Source organism: Neodiprion lecontei, chromosome 4, assembly GCF_021901455.1.
Source record: "Neodiprion lecontei isolate iyNeoLeco1 chromosome 4, iyNeoLeco1.1, whole genome shotgun sequence".
NCBI lineage: Eukaryota > Metazoa > Arthropoda > Insecta > Hymenoptera > Diprionidae > Neodiprion > Neodiprion lecontei.
In genome coordinates this window covers 3873016-3896180 of record NC_060263.1, presented here as the reverse complement: position 1 = coordinate 3896180, position 23165 = coordinate 3873016, and the positions used below count along the sequence as shown (strand labels likewise).

The 23165-nt window shown below is 38.2% G+C and overlaps 2 protein-coding genes across 51 annotated transcripts in view; one reads left to right on the top strand and one right to left on the bottom strand.

The window, feature by feature from the left end:
- Window positions 1-23165, top strand: part of LOC107222996 (calcium-activated potassium channel slowpoke) — a 134030-nt gene that overhangs the window by 100827 nt on the left and 10038 nt on the right. For 27 of the 49 annotated variants that reach the window (XM_046737872.1, XM_046737873.1, XM_046737876.1 and 24 more), the window contains 13 exons: window positions 148-210; window positions 1652-1684; window positions 1792-1927; window positions 3786-3845; window positions 4612-5008; window positions 5807-5990; window positions 6538-6603; window positions 6698-6834; window positions 6912-7024; window positions 7667-7828; window positions 8588-8681; window positions 9167-10150; window positions 11373-11377. In XM_046737872.1, coding sequence (XP_046593828.1) covers window positions 148-210; window positions 1652-1684; window positions 1792-1927; window positions 3786-3845; window positions 4612-5008; window positions 5807-5990; window positions 6538-6603; window positions 6698-6834; window positions 6912-7024; window positions 7667-7828; window positions 8588-8681; window positions 9167-9247 — 1526 coding nt within the window. In that variant the 3' untranslated portion in view covers window positions 9248-10150; window positions 11373-11377. The remainder of the gene's footprint in view (window positions 1-147; window positions 211-1651; window positions 1685-1791; window positions 1928-3785; window positions 3846-4611; window positions 5009-5806; window positions 5991-6537; window positions 6604-6697; window positions 6835-6911; window positions 7025-7666; window positions 7829-8587; window positions 8682-9166; window positions 10151-11372; window positions 11378-23165) is intronic. The other 22 variants (XM_046737898.1, XM_046737906.1, XM_046737897.1 and 19 more) reach the window with 8 other exon arrangements.
- LOC107222997 (protocadherin Fat 4) lies at window positions 14131-23091 on the bottom strand. 2 transcript variants are annotated; one of them, XM_046737857.1, is made up of 33 exons: window positions 23011-23091; window positions 22481-22664; window positions 22227-22376; window positions 21886-22142; window positions 21675-21764; window positions 21448-21588; window positions 20943-21062; window positions 20796-20871; window positions 20438-20718; window positions 20069-20242; window positions 19805-19998; window positions 19500-19704; window positions 19256-19425; window positions 19025-19185; window positions 18775-18940; window positions 18496-18649; window positions 18276-18417; window positions 17995-18189; window positions 17792-17910; window positions 17474-17701; window positions 17235-17366; window positions 17036-17153; window positions 16854-16957; window positions 16538-16775; window positions 16292-16464; window positions 16086-16187; window positions 15825-16020; window positions 15635-15744; window positions 15400-15566; window positions 15115-15318; window positions 14884-15042; window positions 14696-14801; window positions 14131-14610 (listed from the first exon to the last, which is right to left on the bottom strand). In XM_046737857.1, the coding sequence occupies exons 2-33, from the start codon at window positions 22545-22547 to the stop codon at window positions 14509-14511; spliced, it is 5001 nt and encodes a 1666-aa protein (XP_046593813.1). In that variant the 5' UTR covers window positions 22548-22664; window positions 23011-23091; the 3' UTR covers window positions 14131-14508. The 2 variants fall into 2 exon arrangements, with proteins under 2 accessions (XP_046593813.1, XP_015518045.2); XM_015662559.2 differs by having other exon boundaries at window positions 22481-22604; window positions 23011-23082.

Here is a 23165-nt window from a genome sequence, read left to right as displayed (position 1 = left end):
AAAATTTGTCAAAATCAATATTATATCAGCTTTTTTTTCTTTTTTTTTTTTTCCATATCTGAGGGTGATTTACAATTCCGGTAAACTAGTGTATAAGTAGTGGATAAATAGGATAGGGTAGCTAATATGTGTAGTGGTTTGTTACAGACGACCACCATCCTCCCCCCACATTCACTCCGCCAGAACTACCCAAGATGGTTCACGTGCGAGGTACAGTCACACCTCTCTCTCATTCGTACCTGTCGCAGCAGCTTGAAAATTAAGCTCCCGCAACCCGCTTTCCCACCATTCGTACCGCGTATAAACGTATATGAATAAATATATACCTATATATATATATATTTATAATTATAAAATGAATTTTTATTCACTCAACAAAGACAGCTCGTATATTCACCGCAATATTTTCTTATATCAATTTTGTACGGCTCGAGTCGCAAAGCGGTTATTATAATTATGGAACAATCTGCACACGTGCATGCAGCAAGCTTTCACTACAATTTCACAACTTTTCAGTTTTTAAATTCATTTATTTTTTTGGAGGGTGGGGGGGAGATTTTTCGCCGGTTGAAGCTCAACGGAATTTGTTCAATTCTCCTCTACGGGACGACGATGATAGTTTACATCGAAAGAGAGAGAATGGTCCGTATCGGTTTCGAATTCAGAGGAAAGAAGTAAAAAAATTTAAAAAAAAATGAAGTATAAAAAAAAAGGAACGGAAAAAGGAAATAATCTAATAGGTTGTAAAAAGTGAATTTGTTACTGTAATCGTTTATGTTTGTTACATTGAAATACGTTTTATTAACTCGCATGTTGTTTTAATTTGACCGCAGACAAAATATGACGTTTCAACATAATATCTGTGATCGTATACAACGTTTTTATCTAAATACGTAGTGTTGTGTTTTAATGTGATAATTGATCGTTTGCATGCAAAGCGCTTGATTGACTTGAGGAAGGGAGAAAGTAAATAATGAAATTTGAAACGACGAAAACGCAACAAAAAAATCGACAAAAAAAAAAAAAAAATTACCGAATATAAATAAAGAAATCGAATGGATGCACAAGTAGATTATTATACAGTAAAATTGTAGTTCTGTAGTAAACTGTACGAATTATTATTTTGGGGCCAGGTCAAAGGGGTATGTATATACACTCCTCGGAACAGGGTGAAAAAATATTTAATTTTCCCATTTGTCGTTTTTATACACCGCCAAATTCGCTGCAGTGAAGTTTTTTATTTCATCACGATGTGGCCTTAATCGCGAGGTGTATATGCAAACCCTTCTTGACAGACATACGGTTTTTTTTTTTTTTTGTTTTTTTTTTTCACTCAATTTCAACGAAGATAATAGTTTTACATAGGTATATATTATATAAATGTAATTAAAAAATCAGAAATCGCGTACACTGTATGCACATTTAAATAATTTAATCAGCACTACCCCGGATCGCGTTTGAAACTCACAATCATAGAATTTTGGCACATGTAATAACGGCGATTAGTTGGAAAGTTCGTTTTTCGATGGAAGTATAATCCTGAAAACAATGTTAAAAAATTAATAAACGCACTGTGGCTTGCACTTGTATGATTAGCTGGTAAAATCATCGGTATCGAGTCGCTGTATAATTATCGATTTCTTCGTTGTAGGTGAGATAAGCCGAGAACGAGACGATCTAAACGGTGAGTTGAAAGTTGTTACGATTTTCGATTGATTGAATAAAATTACAAAAAAAAAAAATAAGAAAAAAAGAAAATACGGGGATTAAATTCGTCCTTTTTTATTCCAGCGATGAGAAATCATCGAAATTCGGTCGGCATGACGCTGATGAATTCGACGAAGCAAGTGAACAAGGTGAAACCGAACGTGAACAGAACGCCGAACGATAGTTTGTCCAGTCCTAACCAGTCGTACAACAACCAGAGGTAAGTACGAGCATCCCGTAAGTAAATTTTTTCTTTTTTTCTTCAACTCTTCATTTTTATCCCTCGTCACTTGATTATACATGTAACGCGCGGTAAATTTTTCATCCTGCAGTAGAAGCAGTTAAGCCATTCATCGGTCGATATTACCTGAGAATATTTAAACACCAGGCAATTGTTTAACATTGAATTATTGGCGTACCTCGTTTGAAAATCAGGCGATGGTACTTTCATAGGTGAAATATATTATACTCTCAATACCCACCATTCTTCTTTTCTAATAGACGAAAGTCATTATTATCGATTGAAATTTTACAGTACGGATACGTGAAAATGATTATGATTGAAAATAAATTGCATAAAATTTTATTTAAAGAAGAGAACATTAAATACATACAGTTTTTTTAAACTGCTATATATTGCTTGGTAGCAATATCTTGTTATATAATATTACAGGAATCTTACACATTGAAAATGTATTTCACTCACTCTCTCATATTTCTGTTACAATTATACACGCATATCGATGTATAATGATTCTGTATACCGAGAGAAATTTCCAGTCGTCATTACTCTACAGATATTAGAAACTATTTTTATTCTGTACTGTAGTCGAAAAATATAGTTCCGGGTACAAAGTGATAACGAGTTTTGTAGCTGTAACCAGAAAATCTAGCGTTTGTGATTATTCTTTTTGATTATTATTACCGAAAATAAAGAGATTCAAAGTTGCGATAATCAGAAAATTTAGTATCGATAACTTTAATCTAACACTAAATAGTTACTTGTACAACATTGCTACGTGATTCCAACGAATATTTGAACCGTTACTGAAACGATAACCATATTAGCAATATTTTCTAGTAACTATAACAAATGAAATTTTTCCCAGTGTACAGTATACAGAGTGATTATTTATCGACGAAATGGTCCGTCGTCTGCTACATAGTTGAATGCGCATGCGCTAAAATTTGAGAGCAGCTGTTTGGCAGGGCGACCAACGGTCATAAATTCGAACGACGGGTAACCTGAAAAATTTTGTCAGCTGTTGGCGTTGAACGCAACTGTCGATGACGACTGTGAAAATTTTTGAGGTTACGTCGACGACGGTTGGTCACCCTGACAAACAATCGCTCTCGAATTGTTGCGCGTGCGCATTAAATCGTAGCAGATGACGCGGCATTCTATCGATAGATAATCATTCTGTACATCTACATCTACTAAATGCGTAACATAGACATACCTCCTCGCTGCAGGCTTATAGTAATGAATTTCTCGATTTTCGACGAGTGCATCTGTACGATGAATAATCTTAATTAATAACTTTTTGCACCAAAAAACAGCCAAACTGACTGAACTGCAATTTTACACAATAAACCCTGTTAAACCAAGTTAAAAAAAAAAAAAGCATGCAATTATACTTAAATTGCAAATACATTTTTCATAATTATCATTATCATCACTGTTGTCATAATTACACATGCGTTTATTATTTTCAAGCTCACTAATGGTATACCTATACGTTCAGCTTTGTTGCAATCCTGAATTCATTATATGCTTGTTTATGTTCATCTCGTTCTCAAATTACTGCGATTTTCATTAAAAAGTAAAAAAAAAAAAAAAAAAAAACACCTGCACTTCAAACGTAAAGAGCAATGGTTACGTAAAAAAAATTAAATTCTTTTCATCCCTTCTCCCCCCGCCCCGTCATTCATATCCACACGATTCATTCCCGTATACTATCTGAATATGTAAATTGAATAATCGGAGGATGTTATGTCACGCAGAGATTGAGCTGTCGTAACTATACATGTACATATATTAGGAGGGACCAACGTGAAATCACACCTTCTGATTCCAGATCGCAAGAGGAATCTGCATACTCTGGTTACCATCTCGCCTACGAAGTCAAAAAACTCATGTACGCTTATGCTGTTAACACTGTTGTTGGTTTATTTTTTATTTTTTTTAAAAAACTTATTTCTTATTATTGTTATTATTGTCATTATTGTATATACGTTGTATACGTTGTAGGTGGAGAGAAAAAAAAAATCCGTCTGTGTTTTTGTGATACGTTGGTACATCTAACCACTTTAACGATTAATACGTTGCATTACGTACTGCTTGCACACTCTATTGTATGCCAATGTATACAGTAGCTAAACAGCCCGCGTTTCTTGATTCGTACGTATGTACGTATGATAACAATATCTTGCATGCCTTTGTCGCTTTTGTAAAACTTTCCTAAAACTCTACCCTTACGCCACATGTGTGCTATATGGAAAAAGGTATCGTAGAGTCGAATATCGGGTAAACTGATTGGCGATGAAAAGTATATAAATAATAGAAGGTGTAAAAAACGAACGATAAGAAAATTTCCTGCATGCGTTAAAAATTTTTCGTATTGTGAACGGGTAGCCTTAATTTAAATTTTTCCACATATCGCGAAGATCGGATTTTTAACGAAGACGAGAATTCACGTGTATGGATTTCGGGATTACGTTCCAAGGGTACGAAGAACGAGCATAATTATGTGTTTTTTTTTTTCTCTTTCTTTTTTGTACTTTGTTACGCACTTTTACCGCGTGACGAGTCTCTTCCGCTAGATCGAACGTCGAGTATAATGATATCTATTATCAGGAGAGCACCGACGGATCGGTAAAACATTTCCGGCGCATTCGTTTCAGGCCGACGAGCCGGGGCTCGGGCGGTAACAACGTGAACAACAACGGGGGTCTCCAGGTCGGGATAGCCGACGACCAGGCCAAGGACTTCGACTTTGAGAAGACGGAGATGAAGTACGACTCGACCGGAATGTTCCACTGGAGCCCGGCGCGAAACCTCGAAGACTGTATCCTGGACCGGAACCAGGCGGCGATGACGGTGCTGAACGGGCACGTAGTCGTCTGCCTCTTCGCCGATCCGGACTCGCCCCTGATCGGACTGAGAAACCTAGTAATGCCACTGAGAGCTTCCAATTTTCACTACCACGAGCTTAAACATGTAGTTATAGTCGGTGCCGTTGACTATATACGGCGGGAGTGGAAGATGCTGCAGAATCTCCCCAAGATATCGGTTCTGAACGTGAGTGAAACGACACTCGCGAGCCTCGGGCCTCCCCGAGGGGTTGATCGCTCGTGAAATCTGGTGTACACTTTTACAGAAATCTTGTGGAATCCCTTGAAATCTTTGAAATCTCCTGAAATCTTTAGGAATCGCTGTAATTTTCCCTTCCAAAAAATCCTTTGATATCCCATGAAGTCTCTGGTAATCTTTTGAAATCCTCTGAGATCCCTGAAATCTTTTGAAATCTTTCGAGATGCCTGAAATTTTTTGAAATCCGCTGAAATCATCGGTAAATCTTTTGAAATCCTTGAAATCTTTTGAAAACTGTGAAGTTTTCTTTTGAAAATATACTTCGAAATCCCTTGAAATCTTTCGAAACCTCCTGAAATCCTTAGAAATCGCTGAAATTTTCCATTTTAAAAAATCTCCCCGATATCCCATCAAGTCTCTAGTAATCTTTTGAAATCCTTCGAGATCCCTGAAATCTTTTAAAGTTCTTTGAAATCCTTGAAATCCCATGAAATCTCTTGAAATCCTTTGAAATCCCCGAAATATTTTGAAATTCTTGAAATCCTTCAAAATTCCACCAAGTTTCTTGTAACCTTTTGAAATCCTCTGAAATCATCTGTCGTTTTTTGAAATTTTTTGAAATCTTTGAAAATCCTTTAAAATCCTTCAAAATCTTTTGAATTTCCTGAAAAATTTTCAAATATTTGTAATCTTGAAACGAGGCGTCCATCAAATCGATGTGTAATCAACCCCTCGGTCCTCCCTCTACGCTTCGTCGTCACCTCATGTCCTTCCTTGTTGTTTCAGGGTTCGCCGCTCAGCAGAGCGGATCTCAGGGCCGTGAATGTCAACCTTTGCGACATGTGCTGCATTCTGTCGGCTAAAGTGCCTAGCAACGATGACCCCACCCTCGCCGACAAGGAGGCCATCCTCGCGTCCCTCAACATCAAGGCCATGACCTTCGACGACACTATCGGCGTACTGAGTCAAGGTTCGTCCTGCAATTCTGGCCGGGCTCCCTTGACAATCAGCAGAGCCCTGTTCCACGTGTCTTGAGCACGGGGTCACGTGACGGTTTTAAATATTTACATGAGAATCCGATCCCTGTTTTCCATCCAACATCGGGTAGATTTAACATTTTTCACGCTATATGATCATTTTGATGCTAGCAAGTGCGTTCCGATCAATTAGGACCGATCAGTTACTGCATGAATTCATAATCGAATAGTTTGCAAAATGTAACCTCAAACGACGCCCGTCTCGCGACGAAATTAATTGATAAAAAATTTGTACATTTTTTATTCAACCGTAGCCGACCAGATCGCATTTTCTGACAACGGCACGATCATTTTGCGATAACTTCCAAACAAATTCTTACTGTCGATAAAAAATTGTCCCGATACTTGTAAATGGTATTGAATCGGTCACGTGACACCGTGCTCAAGATCGATTGGAAAATATGATCGTTTTTATCCGACGTTACGTCAAGTGTGCTCCGAACTCAATCGCGCTGTTCAAATATCGTTCGATCGTTCCAGTTGGCAGTCCGATAGTTCTACAAAGAAGAGGATCCGTCTACGGCGCCAACGTGCCGATGATCACCGGTAAGCTGAGAAACTCTGAACGTTTAAACGCAATTTCTATACCGTATCCGGATCACTCAAATTCGACCGTCATTCCGTGTCCGTTATATTTAAGAATTGGTGAACGACAGCAACGTCCAGTTTCTCGACCAGGACGATGACGACGATCCGGACACTGAACTTTACCTGACGCAGCCCTTCGCCTGCGGCACAGCCTTCGCAGTCAGCGTTTTGGATTCCCTCATGTCAACGGTTAGTTTCCCTCGACATATTGTTATTTTTCACTGACAAAAACGAACGCCTGGTGCTCAAATCGAGAATCGTTTCAGACGTACTTCAATCAGAACGCGTTGACGTTGATTCGATCCCTCATCACCGGAGGGGCGACTCCCGAGTTGGAACTGATTCTTGCCGAAGGTGCTGGGCTCAGAGGAGGATACAGGTGGAGCTTTATTACTTTCAGAGCCATTGTTGCCCATCTCCTTTTTCAATACTTGCACTGTACACCTGGAAGTGATTTTTCTCGGTTATAATATACTAGATACTTACATGGAAGTTATCCCAAGTCGAAAAATGAAACTTTCTCAATTAAAAACAAACAACTGCCAAATCGCCCCTTGACATACTTTACTTTGGAGGGTGGTTTCACTCCCTTAGAGTGTCCAGTGGCAGATCAAAAAAAAAAAAGAAATAAATAAAATACGTTTCGCTTAATTTTTAGTCTACCGTGACATATTGTCAGAGAAATCAAATCGGAGAGATCGACCTTGGACACCTTCCTTGTTAGAAAATTCAGTCGGAGATGAGATATTTTTACTCTGGCAACTTCGGATTGTCATTTCGAGGAGCTCCGAAAACCATTTCGAAATGGAGCCGAAATGAACCGCTGCAATTCCGTTAGTAAATTAGATTCCACCCGACGGATATAAGTCGTAAAATTGAAAGATTCGCTTCAGATTTGGAGAAAGTATTCCTCCAGATCTTTTATACTCTTTGCCACGATCCCGGTGTATTGAAAAAGTAAAATTTCTCCCGTCTCTTCTGTTATTATTTACACTCATTTCCCACTGACCCTCTTCTTCAGCACGGCGGACAGTCTTTCGAATCGGGACCGGTGCAGGGTGGGTCAAATATCGTTGTACGACGGGCCGTTGGCTCAGTACGGCGAAGGTGGCAAGTACGGCGACCTCTTTGTCGCGGCATTAAAATCGTATGGAATGCTGTGCATTGGTCTGTACAGGTACAGGTACCGGACTTTTTTTATCTCGATGGTATTTATTGGATTTTCTATTTCTTATATACAATATATCACAATATATATATATATATATATATTGTCTAATATACGTTACGTCTTTTATGTATGTCACACATACTGCTGCGTATACATATAGACAATTATCCATTTTTTTTGTCAACATTATACTATATATTGTATTGTACAATTTGTTTCCTCATATCTTTTTTTATATATATATACATGTATATAAAACATACATGTATATATACATATATTGTGAGTATATATATATATGCATAATGCGCACAAATTTTGTATTTTGCATTTGTTTTTGTTTGCATCTCGCTACGCAGCACCGATATACACGCGTGTGCAGAGTTTTGCGTAAAAGTAAGAAAATGCAAAAGCCTATGAAAAAAAAAAACAGAAACGAAAAAAACCGAACAAACAATGTTTGTAAGTTTTGCTCATCCAAAAAATATCATTTTTGAATTTTTGATCGCCAATTTATTTAGTCTTTAGTCTGTCGTATTGATTGTGTTTTTTTTCTTTCTTTTGAAACAGTTATTTGTTGTTTTTTTTTTTTTTTTTTACACATATTTTTTACTTTTTTTTAGTTAGCTGCTACTGGTTCCATTTTTTTTTTTTTTTTTGTTTTATCCGTACTGTTAATTATTCAGCTTGTCGAATTGTAACGCAAACTACCACTCCTCAGTATCCACTATTCTTAACACTTTTCCATATGCTTCCTCACCGCGCGTTTAGGTTTCGCGACACGAGTTCATCCTGCGACGCATCTTCGAAACGATACGTCATCACCAATCCACCTGACGACTTTACTCTGTTACCAACAGATCAGGTAAACACATTACATGTTATACATATATTACATAAAATGCACAGTAAGTCTGGTTAACAAGAAAAGGAAAAGAAAATCACTAGCGGGGTTACAAAAAGTAAAATGTCAAGTTGAATCTAGTCGAATTTTCGATCAGTTCTTTTATCAAATCTTTTTTATAAAAGGCATACAAAAAAAAAAAAAAAAAACGAAGCATACTCAACTAAGTATATTAGTATACCGATAGATATGTGAAAATGATATAGAATTCCGATTATTCAATATTTTGTTTTTCTATATACTTTGAACCTTTACACATTTTGTGATTACTCTGTGATAAAATTTCGCGTTTTTCAAAATTCTATATCACCACCCTCAACTTACATCGTGTCGATATATTCCACTTTTACATCCGCCAAACGAAAAAAATTCCGTGCGATATCGCTTGAGCGTCGATCAAATCCTCTGGTTGAGGTGGTAAAAATTCAAATACAATTTTCGCGCAGGTATTCGTTCTAATGCAGTTCGACCCGGGTCTGGAGTACAGACCGAGCAGAGGAGCCCGAGGGAAAGATGACGCCTCCTGACTGTTGCTGTGTAGCGCCCTCACCGACGGACCTTACTCCTACATCTAAATGAAACTGGTTGAAATCGCGTCGAAATCTTCCCCGTTATTTCATGTATATACATATATACGTATATACATATATACATATGTACATATATATATATTTATATATTTAGATTTGTCTTAAGTTTTCACCATGCTTTAGGGTGTTTCTCATGCATCGATGATGATTGAAAAACTTGATAAAGAAAAAAACGTTTAATTAGAGGAAAAAAAAGAACACACACACACACCTATATCAAAAAACGAAAAAGACGCAGACGAAAAAGATAATTTTATTTATTTATTAATTTATTTTTTCGTTCTCATTCCTTTGAAACGTTATAAAAGCGGAGCTGGTTTTCTCGCGCAAAAAATACCTACATCTATTACCGTATGTACCTACTTTCTCAAAATTTTCTCTTGTCACGCAAAAGAAGTGTTTTTCTTTTCACGTCATCCCCCCCCCCCCCCCCTTTCCCCCGTTAGCGCAGACAGAAATCAACGTTGAACGGTTTTTTATTTTCTATCGTCATCGCTAAGTACTCGCGTTTTTCTCCCTGTCATTTTCATTTTTCTACTTGTTATTATTTACGGAGAAATGAAGGGGAAGAATAATTGGCAAAGTATTTCCGGTCCGAGGGCTGCTACACGCTGCGAAGTGTCTCGCAAAAATATCGAGATTCTAAGGACAGCTGTACAGTAATAATAATGATATTATTAATATTGATAATACTAAATAATATAATAATAGCAGTTATAATAATGGGTGAAAAATGTGACACTGAGTTGACTGGACAGTGTATGAAAAACAAAAAGAGAACCGATAAGAGCAAGAAATATACAGGAGGGAAAAAAGGGAGTAACCGGAAGAAGAATAAAAGTAATAATGATAATAATAATAATGATTTATGATTTAAAAAAAAAATTTTAAAAAAAAAAAAAACGAACAAAGAAAGAAATTATCTAGTTTAAATTACCCTAACGAAGGTGGTGATGCTATGAGGAATTGGTTCTTAAGTAGAACGCTACAACCTGCAACCGCGTGTCTGCACTGATAATACCCGGTGGCGGTAGAAAAAAAAAAAAAAAAAGAGATAAAAATGGAACAGTGAGAAAGAAAACGAAGAAGCAAAGCAACGTGATAAAAAATTAAAGAAAAGGAAGGAAAGAAAGACAATTTGAAAGTTAGGTATTGAATAGTGTATAGAATGATTATAATACTTTAATTATTATGTAGATAAAACATAAAATTATCGGCAATTTACGGGCTGATCTGAGACCGTGCTAAAATTATTACAACAGATTATACAGGTATATATATAATATATGTTGATGAATTGCAACTATTTTATTTCGACAAGCTACGTAATGATGTGTACGTACGTATACATGTATATTTGCAGTACGCAGGCACAATTGTCGAGACTGAAAATTAATGTAAAAATGTTGTTTATATTTTTTCAAATCAACTTTCGGTTGTATTTTTGGTTTTTTTTTTTTTTCTGTCTTTTGTTGCGTTCTTCTTTCGTTCCGTTCTTAATCGCCGATTATCGGTAATCCCTTCTCTCGTGATTCGGAGATCGAGTGAATTGCCGTAATAATTATGAAATAACAGCGTGCAGTGAAACGAGTTTATATAATATGAGTTATTGCAGCGAAAACAGAAAATTTCAAGATACTACGTGTGGAGTATTACACACGCATACACAGTCCGCAGCGGCGTATGCAATAACCGTGGGTAAATAAATGATAAGTAGGAGAGAAAAAGAAGAATACAAAGAATTTGAATGGGAAAATAAAGAAGAATAAAATAAAATTTAAATATATATATATATATATATATATATATATATATATATATATACGATGTGCCACAAGCATTGCGAAGTTATATAATTACACACACACATGCATTATATTATATTACATGTTTAATAAGAAGTGAACTCAAGTGCGGGACTAAATGCAATCTTACCTCGTGTGTCTTGTTTACGACTAAAACTAAATAAATGAAGAAAATTAAATAAAATAAAAACTAATGAACAAATGAAAACAAAACAAAAAAAAAAAAAAACTATCAGAAATTGAAGAACTTTGTACAGGAGATGTGAAAAACAAATTATACGATATTATTATTATTATTATATATATATAAAGAAAACGAAAAAAAAAAAAAAAAAAACCCCTTTTCCACACAATTTTTAGTAAATCGATATGTAATATTGTAACTAGTCATCACCCGCAGAAAAGAGAGAAGAAAACGGAAGGAAAAAGGAAAAAAAAAAAGAACAAAACAAAACCCTCATCGACGACATACTTCTCTTTTATAATAATATATTGTATATTATACGCGTATGTATATTTTTTTTTTCCTCGTAAAAAATATCGCGAACGGTTCGACTATACGTACGTATTACAAATACGTGTACACAATATGTAACACACAAGTAAATAACAAATTACATATGTAAATGCGTATGCGTGCGTTTGTTTAAATGTATATACACGTATAGCGAATACGTACGTATATATCTGCCAAACTTATAAATATATACCTAATTGTAAAACGTATTAGGCGCTCGGCGAAGTTCAAAAAGCTCGCTTGTTTGTCGCAAACGGCGCCCGAAATGAATGATGGAATCAACGATAGAAAGATTGCGTGTGCGAGTGCGTGCGTGCGTGTGCGTGCGAGGATATGAAGAAAATTTAACCCTCCGTTGCGTTGCTGTTCTAAAAAAAAAAAAAAAAAAAAAAAAAAAAAACAAGTTGAAAAAATAACTCGACGATGCGAAGAGGAGGACAGAAAGATAATTTGCGAATACGAATGAACAAGGAGGAAGAAAAGACGAGGGGGAGCGAAAAAAAAAACAAAAAATACGAGAACCTTGGGTAAAAATAAAAAAAAAACAAAAAAATAAAAAAACAAAAAAAAAGGAAAAAAATAAAAAATAAACGATTTAAACAATTAATTAAATGAAATCCATTTCGATTAAAAGACAACTAGCTGTGGTAGATGCTGCCGTGTTCGTATATTATGTATAACGTGTATTAACGTGTATAACTGCGCTGTTGCTGCTGCCGCTGTCGTTGCTGAATGCTACCGCTGCTGCCGCCGCAATTATAATATTCACGTGCACTGTTCACTGCCACTGCAGTTCATATTATCATTATGTATGTATGTATGTACAATTTCACATAACGATATGGTTTCATTAAGACAAGGGAAAAATAAGCGATGCTAAACTTTGCGAGATATGTATGACGTTAATTATTATTAATGTGATACCTGGTTAGATATATCCGTGCAATGGACAGAGCGGAGCGCTTGTCTTTTTTTTCTTCTTATTCTTATTCTATTTCTTTTTATTCAGCACATGTATTACGTTAGTAGAATTTTTCATCAATTCTTTATTCGTGTATAAACGCAAGTCGCGAAACGTTGTTTCACCTTTTGTCCACAAGTGATACGTCGTGATGAATATGTAAAAAAAAAAAAAGAAAGAAATTAGAGTAAACACGTGATCCAAATAAATTGTCTATTTTATAGATGATAGCTACATATATATATATATTGTTTTTTCCCTATCTTAATCGAATTATATCACCTCATACGCATTAGTGTTACGTACACAAATCGTTAACATTGAATTTCCAATGACATGTGGTTCTAGTATTTTACAAATGAACAATTTTGTATCTTACAACCAGCCAAAACAAGTCACGTCTAACCGTGAAACGTGTCGGGCATTGATTTTCAGGCACTATAAATTGACCTTATACTTGATACGTTCGCTTCTCACTTCGTTATTTGGTTTTATTGCCAATTGCATAAATAACTCACCCGTGGTATGAAAAGTATAAGATGTCGTTTGAAATAAATTAAAAAAGAAAAAAAAACAAGCAAACAACTTTTCACGTATTCACACTAACGCGAAGAGATCCTTGTTGATTCCACCTATGCTTTAATATAATCTCTTGAGAATTATTCAATGGAGGATGAGGTCGCCATTGCAGATACTAATAATCCGATTCAATTGATACACGGGAAAAGGAAAGTGAAGTTTTATTGGCTTGTTGTGAGGTACATAATTTATTCGCGCACTCTCTTAATAATATTAATAATAATAAGAACACTAAGAATAATGAATAATGATTAATAATGATAACGATAACGATAATAATAATAACATTAAATAATGTCATACTAATGATAATTATATTTCATGCACCGATTCAAATCAAGTTCATCGCATCTTTGTTCACATTCTCGTGTATTATGAGCTCGTGGTGCATTTTGCCTGTATGTATGACGTATGTATCTAAAAACAAACAAACAAAACTGGAAAAGAAAAAAAAAAAAAAACAAATGATTTGGATATAAATAATTATGGTCACTGTATTAAATAATGTATAAAAAAGAAAAAAACTAAAAAAAAAAACGAAGATGAAAAAAATGCGAAAAAAAAAGAATTACAATTAAGGCACGCGGCGTGCTTGCCACCTTCAATGCCTCATTGACCTCATCTAATGCTTTTTTATCTGTACATTTACAATTTGTGTACCAATGAGGAACGTTGTTTAATCATGTTGTTGATGTTATTGTTAAAGAATGAGATTCAATATTGTACATAACTATATATTCATTATAATTGATGATATAAATAATTATATACATAAAACGAAAGAAAAAGAAACAAAAAAAAAAAGTGAAAGAAAAAGAAAAAAAAACTCGCGTTCTCGCTCATTTTCAACCCGCCTGAATTTAACAACCAGCTTTTCTTATCACCGTTAAGTAATCATACGTATATGTATATATGATTTTAATCGCGGGTATTTAATCTTATTAAGAAAAAACAAAAGCAGGTATATAGTAATAATATTGTGTATAATATTTACATCGCTTCAAAATTAACAATATTTACAATTATGTCTTACGAATTTACTTTTACTTTGTATTCAAGTAACTTATACATGTATCACTTTACGAATATCCAGTGCTCACCAACTCCGTAATGTTTTAACTACAATGACTACAAAAAGAGTTGTATTGACTTTTATGGGGGAGAGTATTATACTTCATCCGAATGTTCTAATTATTTATTACCAGGACGATAAAGGTCTATTATTAGGTCCGTAGGTAACATTATCATTATCCCCGAATCTTTCACCTCTTAGATGTACGTTATTTTTTTTATATCAATGCATCGTATGTACATACATCGGGTATTACTTATACTATCACAGCTCCGTCGTGGGGACGTTTCTGTTCTGCTGCAGAAACATCGGCATTCGATTATCCGACCTCGCCTCAAATTGATTCATTACCGGGTTGACACTTTCCTGAAACGGAGAACGATGGAAAATTGGTAAAGTTAGAAACGCATCGAAAGTCACACCGAGTTCTCCGAACGAATCAATTAATTACCCGCGGTCCCTCGGACCATGCGTTTTCCCCTGAAAATCCGTTGTTGGAGTATGAGAAATTCGGATGATTTTCAATCCCGATCAAGTCCGAATCGTTGCTGTACTGGCTGTGATTAGAAAATGAATAAAAAATTAGTTTCACGTTCGGTGTTCAGTTCGATCAATTATTCCGGTAATATTATATCCTACCTGATCCTGTCCTCGGGCATTTTTTCCTGAGTATTCCACATGGGATTCGAACCTTCTAAAGCAAACTTATTCGTCATTGGAACAGTTCCGATCTTGTTCAATCCCGAATTCTGCGAGCCGAAGTTAGTAACAGCCAGTTTGTCGAGCCGGTCGGTCAGCCTGAAATTGGGATAAATTTATGACACGATGAAGAGGGATCACCTGTCGCTTACAAGTCGTTTCTTTACTAACTGTTTCGTCTTGATGATGTAGGCCGTGAGAAGAGCTATGCAGCATACGAATAGAAGGACGCAGAGGACTATGAGGACTGATTGAATGATGTACTCGACGGTGTCAGTGGTGCTGGAGCTGCTGGAAGGCACGTCGATCAGGATCAGCGATCTGGTGAGTAGGGTGACCTTCAGGTTGGTGATGGTTTGGAGATCATTCGACGCGCTGAAAAGGCAAGAATCCTAGGTTTCTGAAACTCTTTCCATCCGCTCCGGTATGCATAGTATATAAATCACGGATACTCACAGGATGATAACGTCGCTCGTGACCGGTAGATTGGTGTCCTCGTTTATAAAGTGGGTGGTAACGACTGTTTCGTTGTCCAGACTAGTGACCTCGTCATCGTCAAGAGCTTTCGTCACGTAGTCGATGTTGCATATGTATCCGAACGCGTCGGCGAACGACGATATCACCTGAAACGAGATGTTTCAACGAATGAGAATAATACTGTCAACCGGATACACGAAGATAACAAACTTACGAAGGCCGTTTCCTCGGTCAGTTCGGTAACCGTGTTTTGGAAGGTGAATTCGACTCGGTTGCTCTCCGCGATCACGTAAACTTTGATATTTGCGGTATCGGTATTATTGACTGGAACAGTAATAACAATATCGATTGAAAGGAATGGCGCACTTCGCTTCCATGTTTGTTCAACGATGGTCAACGAATACCTGCGTCATGAACAGTGACAGTAAAGTCGAAGTACCCAGCCATGGTGGACAACGGAACAAACTGGAGCGTCAGTTCGCCGGTTTCACTGTCTAGAATGAATGGATCGGTGATGGAGGAAATCGAGTCATCTGAATAACTCATGGAATCGTCGTCCATGTAGTAGGTCAGCGTTTCGTTCAGATCGGGATCGGTGGCCTGATCGAAAAATCGAAGTGAAAATCAATCCCGAAAAATGTAAAAATCAATTCCTCATCACCTACCACGACGGTAAGAATCACTTTGTCGACCTCGTCTTCCGGTGAAACACCACCGTAATAAGCGCTGCTTTCAAAAGTGGGAGGATTGTCGTTCACATCGACCACCTAAAATGTACAAAGAAGAAGAAAAAAAACAAAAAAAAAACGAGAAGACAAATTGAATAACATCTTCGTGGATCAGATTAAAATTCGGATCCCTTAAGACTCACTATCACGGTGATGTTTAACGTGGCAGCCTCACGTGGACTTTCGGGAACTCCTTCGCTGCTTGTTGTCGCAACGACAAACAGTGAAAGAGTTTCCTGTTCTTCCCTATCCAACGCGGTGGTCAAGGTCATGTTCCTTGTTTCCGAATCCAAGTTGAAATACGACATGTCACCGTCTGTAAATCGGAAGGAAATATTGTCGTGAGAGTGTTTGGCGGTCTCACTTCGGTATTGACACTGAATCGTCACCTTCGCTAGTGAAGTAGTAGTAGATGGTGACCAAGTCTTCCTCGTCCGCATCGATGTTTACCATATCCGTAGCTTCCGGTATAGTGACCGAAGTTCCCACGCCAGTAGTATTCTCTTTGAACCAGACGGTCCAATCGTTTTCAGAAAACTCGGGGCCTTCCGTTGAAATGAAGATTACCGTGTTGGTTTGTGTCGTTGTGCGATTCGGAGTTCCACCATCAGTGACAGATATCTCGATCTATAAATCGGTAAGACGCGACGCACAAAATTACTCATCATATCTTGATAGTGCAGGCATCATTTTATCTTGGCATACCTCGTAAGTGTAATTATCCTCGAGATCGGTTGGTACCGTTAAAAGCTGAAGCTGAGCGGTATAAGTGCCAGTTGATACAAGAGTGAAGTATTCAATGGCAGTGTCTGTAACGTGATTTAAAATTTATGCATATGGTAGTACGTTTATCGCCAGCGTAAGAAAAATTGAAAAATAATCGTTACCCGAGCCGGTGAGAGCAAAGGTGACGGTACCACTGAGACCACTATCTTCATCAGTGGCCGTGAAGTCACTCAGATAACTGAGGTCGTATGAATACAGTTGTGAATTTGCCGTTTGAGTCTGGTATTGTGAAAAGGAAAAGTCGTTACTTATTTATATTACTATAAAACTGTAGTGTTTCAACAGCAGTCGAATACGTACCCGGCTGAGTCGAATGCTTTTGTTGGCAGTCGGGTAAGTTATAACTGGGTCGTTGTAGTTGTAGTCCTCGACATAAATGTTGTACGTTCTGGTATCGTTTTGCGAGGAAGGATCAGTTCCTAAATCCTCGGCCTGTAATCGGAAATTATTATTTTAACCAGTTATTGCCAACTGCGGGTGATCTATCCAATCGAAATGCATTGAAGGGTGCAAATTTATTCTATTATCTTTCAACCTACGTATAATTCAACAGCCCAGGTACCATAGTAGCCTTTTAAACTGCAGTTCGCATATATCAACGCAGTTGTCTGATTTTGAGTCTCAACCATGAACGGTACGGCGCAATCATCGTCCAACACTGTGGAATTATCTTCAGGCGTGACACTGAGTATCTCATAAAATACTCTCGTATTATCCGTATTTGGTTCGTCGTAATCCTCGGCTACTACGGTCAGAACGAGAGTGCCCTAAAAGCGTTTACAATACTGCGTTAAAGTATAATTCCGTGGAAGTAATCGAAAATTTGTACTACAGTGTAACATGAAAAATAGACTTACAGCTTCGGTACTTTCTGAAACGGTTGCCGCGGGATCAGACAAGTCAGGAAGTTCCGGGATTTGATCATTGATATCCGTAAGGATAACGTTGACGCTTGTCGTTATTGAGTTAGAATTCCCTAAATTGCAGTTGATTAAATGTCAAAAAATTATGACGAAATAACTGGAAAATAGGAGTCACATATAGGCTGTTCTGTACGCACATGTCACGTCCTCGTCCAAGTAGTTATCTCTGAGAACCAAATAGACCGTGAAATTCGAGGTTCCAAAGTCGCGATCGAGTTCGTATCCATCAGACAATGACACCTCTAGGAGGCCGGTGTATTTCCCCATACTGAAGTACTGCAATAGGGAACTGTAATCACTGTTGATCAGGTAGGATACATTGTTGTATGGAGCTGTAACAATTCCCGAACGAGGAATAATTATCAAGTGTCCATTCTCGAAGTATTCCACATTTAATGCGCGAGAATTTCAAACTCACATGTTCTGTCGTCATCTCCGGCAAAAACAGTCATTATCTCAGTTTCACTCTCCGATTTTTCCCTCAAATATACCGTGCTATTGTACTCGTCAGTGTTCAAATAAGGTGTCTCATCGTTCAAATCTGTCACGTATATTTCGATCTGAAACCGTATTACAAAAGCATTAGAGAAATTAAATACCGCGATAGTCGAGTACCGATTAAATCGTCACCAACTCACGTCCAGAGAAGTGTTGTAAAGGCTGTCGGATGCGTAAACAGTGAAATACAAATATTCGTAAGTCTCGGCATCGATGGCACCATCCGTATCTACCCTTATCACTCCAGTGGTAGAATTTATCCAGACAAGATCTTCAGCGGTATCGTTTGCCGGCCTGTAGTGGTAAGTTATAAAATCAGTTAATCGATTTCCTTTTGACATTCGCGTAAACGTTGAAACATCGTCGTGTCACCTGAAGCTTTTTTCGAAGACCCCACTCGTGGGAGTGGTAAGACTTACACGATATAATACGTAACAGTGTTGTATCCAGAGCCATCAGCATCCGTTGCATAAACGTTACCAATCAGCGTGTTAGTCACCTGGTTCTCAGTAACACTCATCGCGGTATAATCGTCAAATATCGGAGCGTTATCGTTTATATCGAGGATGCGGAGGGTTAGCAATGCTACGAAGGTTAGAGTCTTGTTAATCAGGAATCCGACTACAAAGAGGGGAGCGGAGATGCAAAACTCGTAGATGATCGGCTTACCAGTGGTGTAATTGTCGTTATGGACCGTCGTCTCGTCGGTGACAACAATCGTGAGGTACATGACGTCAAACTGTTCGTAGTCTAGTCTACCGGCCACCACCAACGTCGCCTCGGCATACAGGGTGCTGTTTTCTGGATAAGAGGTCTCAATTTCCAAGGTCCTATAAATTTTATGCCGTAAAAATTCCCGCTACAATTAATTCATTATTTACAATATACTAAAACACGCACCCCGTGTAAACGTCTTCGTCAACGATAACGCCACTCTTATAGGCGTACGAGCTGTCCCAGTCAATACTGAAGACGAGATAGGCGTCAGTGTCGACATCCGTCGCGGTGATCGTTGTGTTCACCTCTTCCCCGGTATCCCCTTCCTCGTATATTGTCGGGTTGGTCCTTGGCTGATTGTGGAAAAGAATTAATTATTGCGGAATTGATGGATTGAAGCTGGTAACAAGCACCACAGACCACGTACCATGGTAAGCGTTGGCGGTACGTCGTTCACGTCAATTACATTTATCGTAAGGGTGGCATAAGCAACGTGACTCCCAAGGTCGGTCGCTGTGACCTGGACAATAACTATGGGGATAGTTTCGTAATCCAAAGCTGCGTCCTGGGCTGTTGTGATGTTCCCTGTTACCGCGTCGATGGTCAAGGTCCGCTGGGATACAATCGCGTGTCTGTTTCATCGTGGAATTTACAAAATTTCGTCATGAGATTTGTTCGAGCTTAACCAGTTGTTGATTAAAATTGTTAATACGTAATCATTCGGATACTAACGTAACGTTATCATCGACGTCGCGATCGGTCGCAAGCATACTGGCTATGTAGTAACCCATTTCGACGTCTTCGGCAACTTCTACCGACATTTCGGAATCTTCAAATATCGGGTATTCGTCGTTCCAATTTATCAGCTCGATAGTTACGTTTCTTACACCAATGTGAGAAGTGTTTGCCACTTCCGTAGCGACGATCTGTTAAAATTTGTGCGTGTATAGACTATTTTCTTTGTTAATAAATAACAGGAAATTAGCTGCGTCCTACCTGAAGAGTCATGCTCCTCCAGTCTTCATCCTCGTAATCTAACGCGGATGAATTTGACACAGATATGGTGAAAACACCGGATTGGTACCCACTCGTTGGTATGATCAAAAATGCCGAACTCCATCCAACCTCTGACTCATCTGTCAGCGCTACGGTAAACTGAGCGTTTTCAGCCTGTACAAAAAGCTCGCTGATAGATGAAAACGTCGCAGGAAAATAGTTTGTAAGGAACATAGTAATTCTTAATAATAATAATAATAATAATAATAATAATAATAATAATATCATAGTTGCGAGTACAGTCGTTTGAAATCAACGAATGACATGTTGAATTTGAAGTTGGTAGCGTTGATTTGAAGCAAAACTTACGAGATCTGGGTCCGTGATTGTGATGGACTCGTTGAATGAAAGGGTCATATAAGTTTCCTCTAGGATTGATATGGATAGTTCGTCGGGTGCAATTTCGGGCGTATGATCGTTTATATCCTCGACGATGATGATGATCGTGGAATTGACCGACGAGGACTCGTCCAGAGTTTCGTAGGCTACTATGGTAAACCTGAATACTTCAGTCGCCAAAGTATCCCGGTCAATTGGATTTATCGTGATCTCTCCACTCGTCGAATTCACCACAAAGTACTCTTCTTGTCCTGGGATAAAGAGTATCTAACGTTTTGCCCGCCTTGGGAATAATTTCGGAACGTGGAATTTTATGGAACAAACTTACCGTCGGCTGTGGTGATCGAATAGCTTATATCCGCATTGATTCCGATGTCACCGTCAATGGCTGACACTTCAAAATACTGTGGAAAGTGATGTCTTTATAAAAATCCCGCGAGATTAATTCAAATCTAGATATCACCGTTTTACTCACATTCGTCGATTTCTCATAAATATTTGCCGCAGAGAATATGTTCGTCCATGTCGGTGCTTCATCCGGCATATCAATAACTTGCACGATGTAAGAAGCACTGCCCTGGTTTCCTGCCCCGTCCTGTTAAACATATTAATCATTGATCGAAGCCGATAATGATAGTGGAGAAAAATTGAAACGTGAACAAATAACACGGCTGCAACCGCAATGTAAAAGTAAAAATAGACTATGATCAATTAATCGATTAAAACTAGAGCTTCAGGTTTCAAATACCCGTCCATTGTTAGACGCATCGGTAAATTAATATCAACAGCAGAACGTAGCGTGATTCGACGGTGTAGCGGATAAGAGCTGATCGAGTTTCAGATCAATAAAAACACGCGAATAAACTAAGAAAATAATCACAGGAAGAAGGTGTTTCCACATTGAAATATTTTCTTCTACAATTTGAAACAGCATCCCGAAATAGTGATCGAAGCAAAAAATATAAATGATAGATAATCACCTCTGCGACGATAACCAGCAGGTACATGGTGATAGTTTCGTAGTCAAGTTCTTCGTCAACTTGCAAGTAAGCATTTATCTGCATGGTTGTCGATGCGATTGCTTCGGTCACCATACTGAACATACCTGTACCACTTGTTGGCTGCAACAAACGTCAATATCGAGGGTTGCGTTAGAGATTCGAAAAATGCAACAAACCGAGGTACTTAATTAAGAACGAAAGCTCACAGTCGCGGTTATCGCAAAGGTGACTTCGTCTATCCACCCATCGGCGTCCGTGACCAGAAACGAGCAGTTAGTTGTACCGCTCCAGTTCTCCTGTAAAATATCGGGTGAAAATTATTTCTAATCACGCGTTGGGCCTCAAATGACGTCACTGACATCGACGCGTCTGTATCGGCGATCACCTCGTCGTAAATTTTGCATTTTGAGACGTTACCTCGACGGAGCAGCTCGTGCCGTCGGCTTGTATAACGGGAGCGTTATCATCGATGTTCTGAATGTTGAGAGCGATCTTGTGGCTTTCTTCGCCAGCGACAACGTAGAACCTGTAGTTTTGCATCGCCTCTGTTTCGTAGTCCTGGGCCTCGGTGATTACTAGCTGCCACACACCCTCGGCGTCCTGTTCGAAGACGGCTCCTAGGAGCAGGTTACTCTTGCTGTTCTCGAATCTCCCCAAGGTCGGTGTGTCCGTTCCTGCGAAAGACCATCGAAATCAACCTTGCGTGATTCGGTAACATTACCAAACAAGTTTGGATCCATCGAGGGAACGGTCGTAACCTGTATAAGCGAGCTGTGCGATTGTTACATTGTAGCTGACTTCTTCGTCCAGCAGAATGTTCGTCTGAGACTGAGTCGAACTGTAACCTGAGAAGGTAACCGCGTCGTCGATGGGGTCTGGACTTACGAAAGGTGGAGTGCTCCAGTCAGCTGTGGACACGAGAATATTACGAAGATTAACGATCGGGTTTCGTGTTGGATTTTTACGTCACTAAATGTGACGTTACAATCAAGTGAGAAAGAAGAAGACTCACACGCCGTAGTTGTTCCAATGCAGAATGCGAGGCTTATGAGCAGACCGAGACACACTTCGGCCGCCATGGTCTTTTGGTACTGATCTTTGGAAGAACTTTGTATCGCGCATATGTCGTCACCTCACTTGAAAAAAAACCAAGTGACGGAAGTTCGCAAACTCAGTTTTTAGCGAGTATTACGTACCTGTAAGTTTACGGTACAGTTTAGTTTCTTATCAAAAAATTATCTGCACAACCGACGCACTGCTGTTCGCAGTGTAATCTGCTAAAAATTCCTTATCTCGCGAATGATTGATGAAACAAAAAAGAAGAAGAAAAAAAAGAATAGAATACGAAGAGAAACAAGAATAAAAACTATAAATCTAATTCTACTGAATGCATTTGACAGCATGTCACAATAAGTTGACTGATTCCATATTTCATCTGTCATAAGTCACCGTTTTCTTGCAATATTTTATTATTTACTCCGTTATAACGGCACTGTTGACCGTTATCTGTGCACTTGTAGAATGCTCTTAGAAACTCCTCACCTTCTAATCAACGTATCCAAATTTTGCAGAGGAAATAACCCATACACCAAATACTTTGGCAGTTTAAATATGACTAGCAATATTATCGCTCATGTTCACTAGGTGCCAAAGATAACGTATACGTATAACAAAGCAGCGATAATGGGTTCGCTGAT

Bases quoted from the DNA above. Each gene is read 5' to 3' on its own strand.
- LOC107222997 (XM_046737857.1), bottom strand. From the start codon at position 22,547: ATGGCGGCCGAAGTGTGTCTCGGTCTGCTCATAAGCCTCGCATTCTGC. The intron at 21,589-21,674 runs GTGAGCTTTCGT...CGTTTGTTGCAG, and splicing joins CCTTTGCGATAACCGCGACT to CCAACAAGTGGTACAGGTAT. The intron at 20,719-20,795 runs GTAAGTTTGTTC...TCTTTATCCCAG, and splicing joins TTCGATCACCACAGCCGACG to GACAAGAAGAGTACTTTGTG.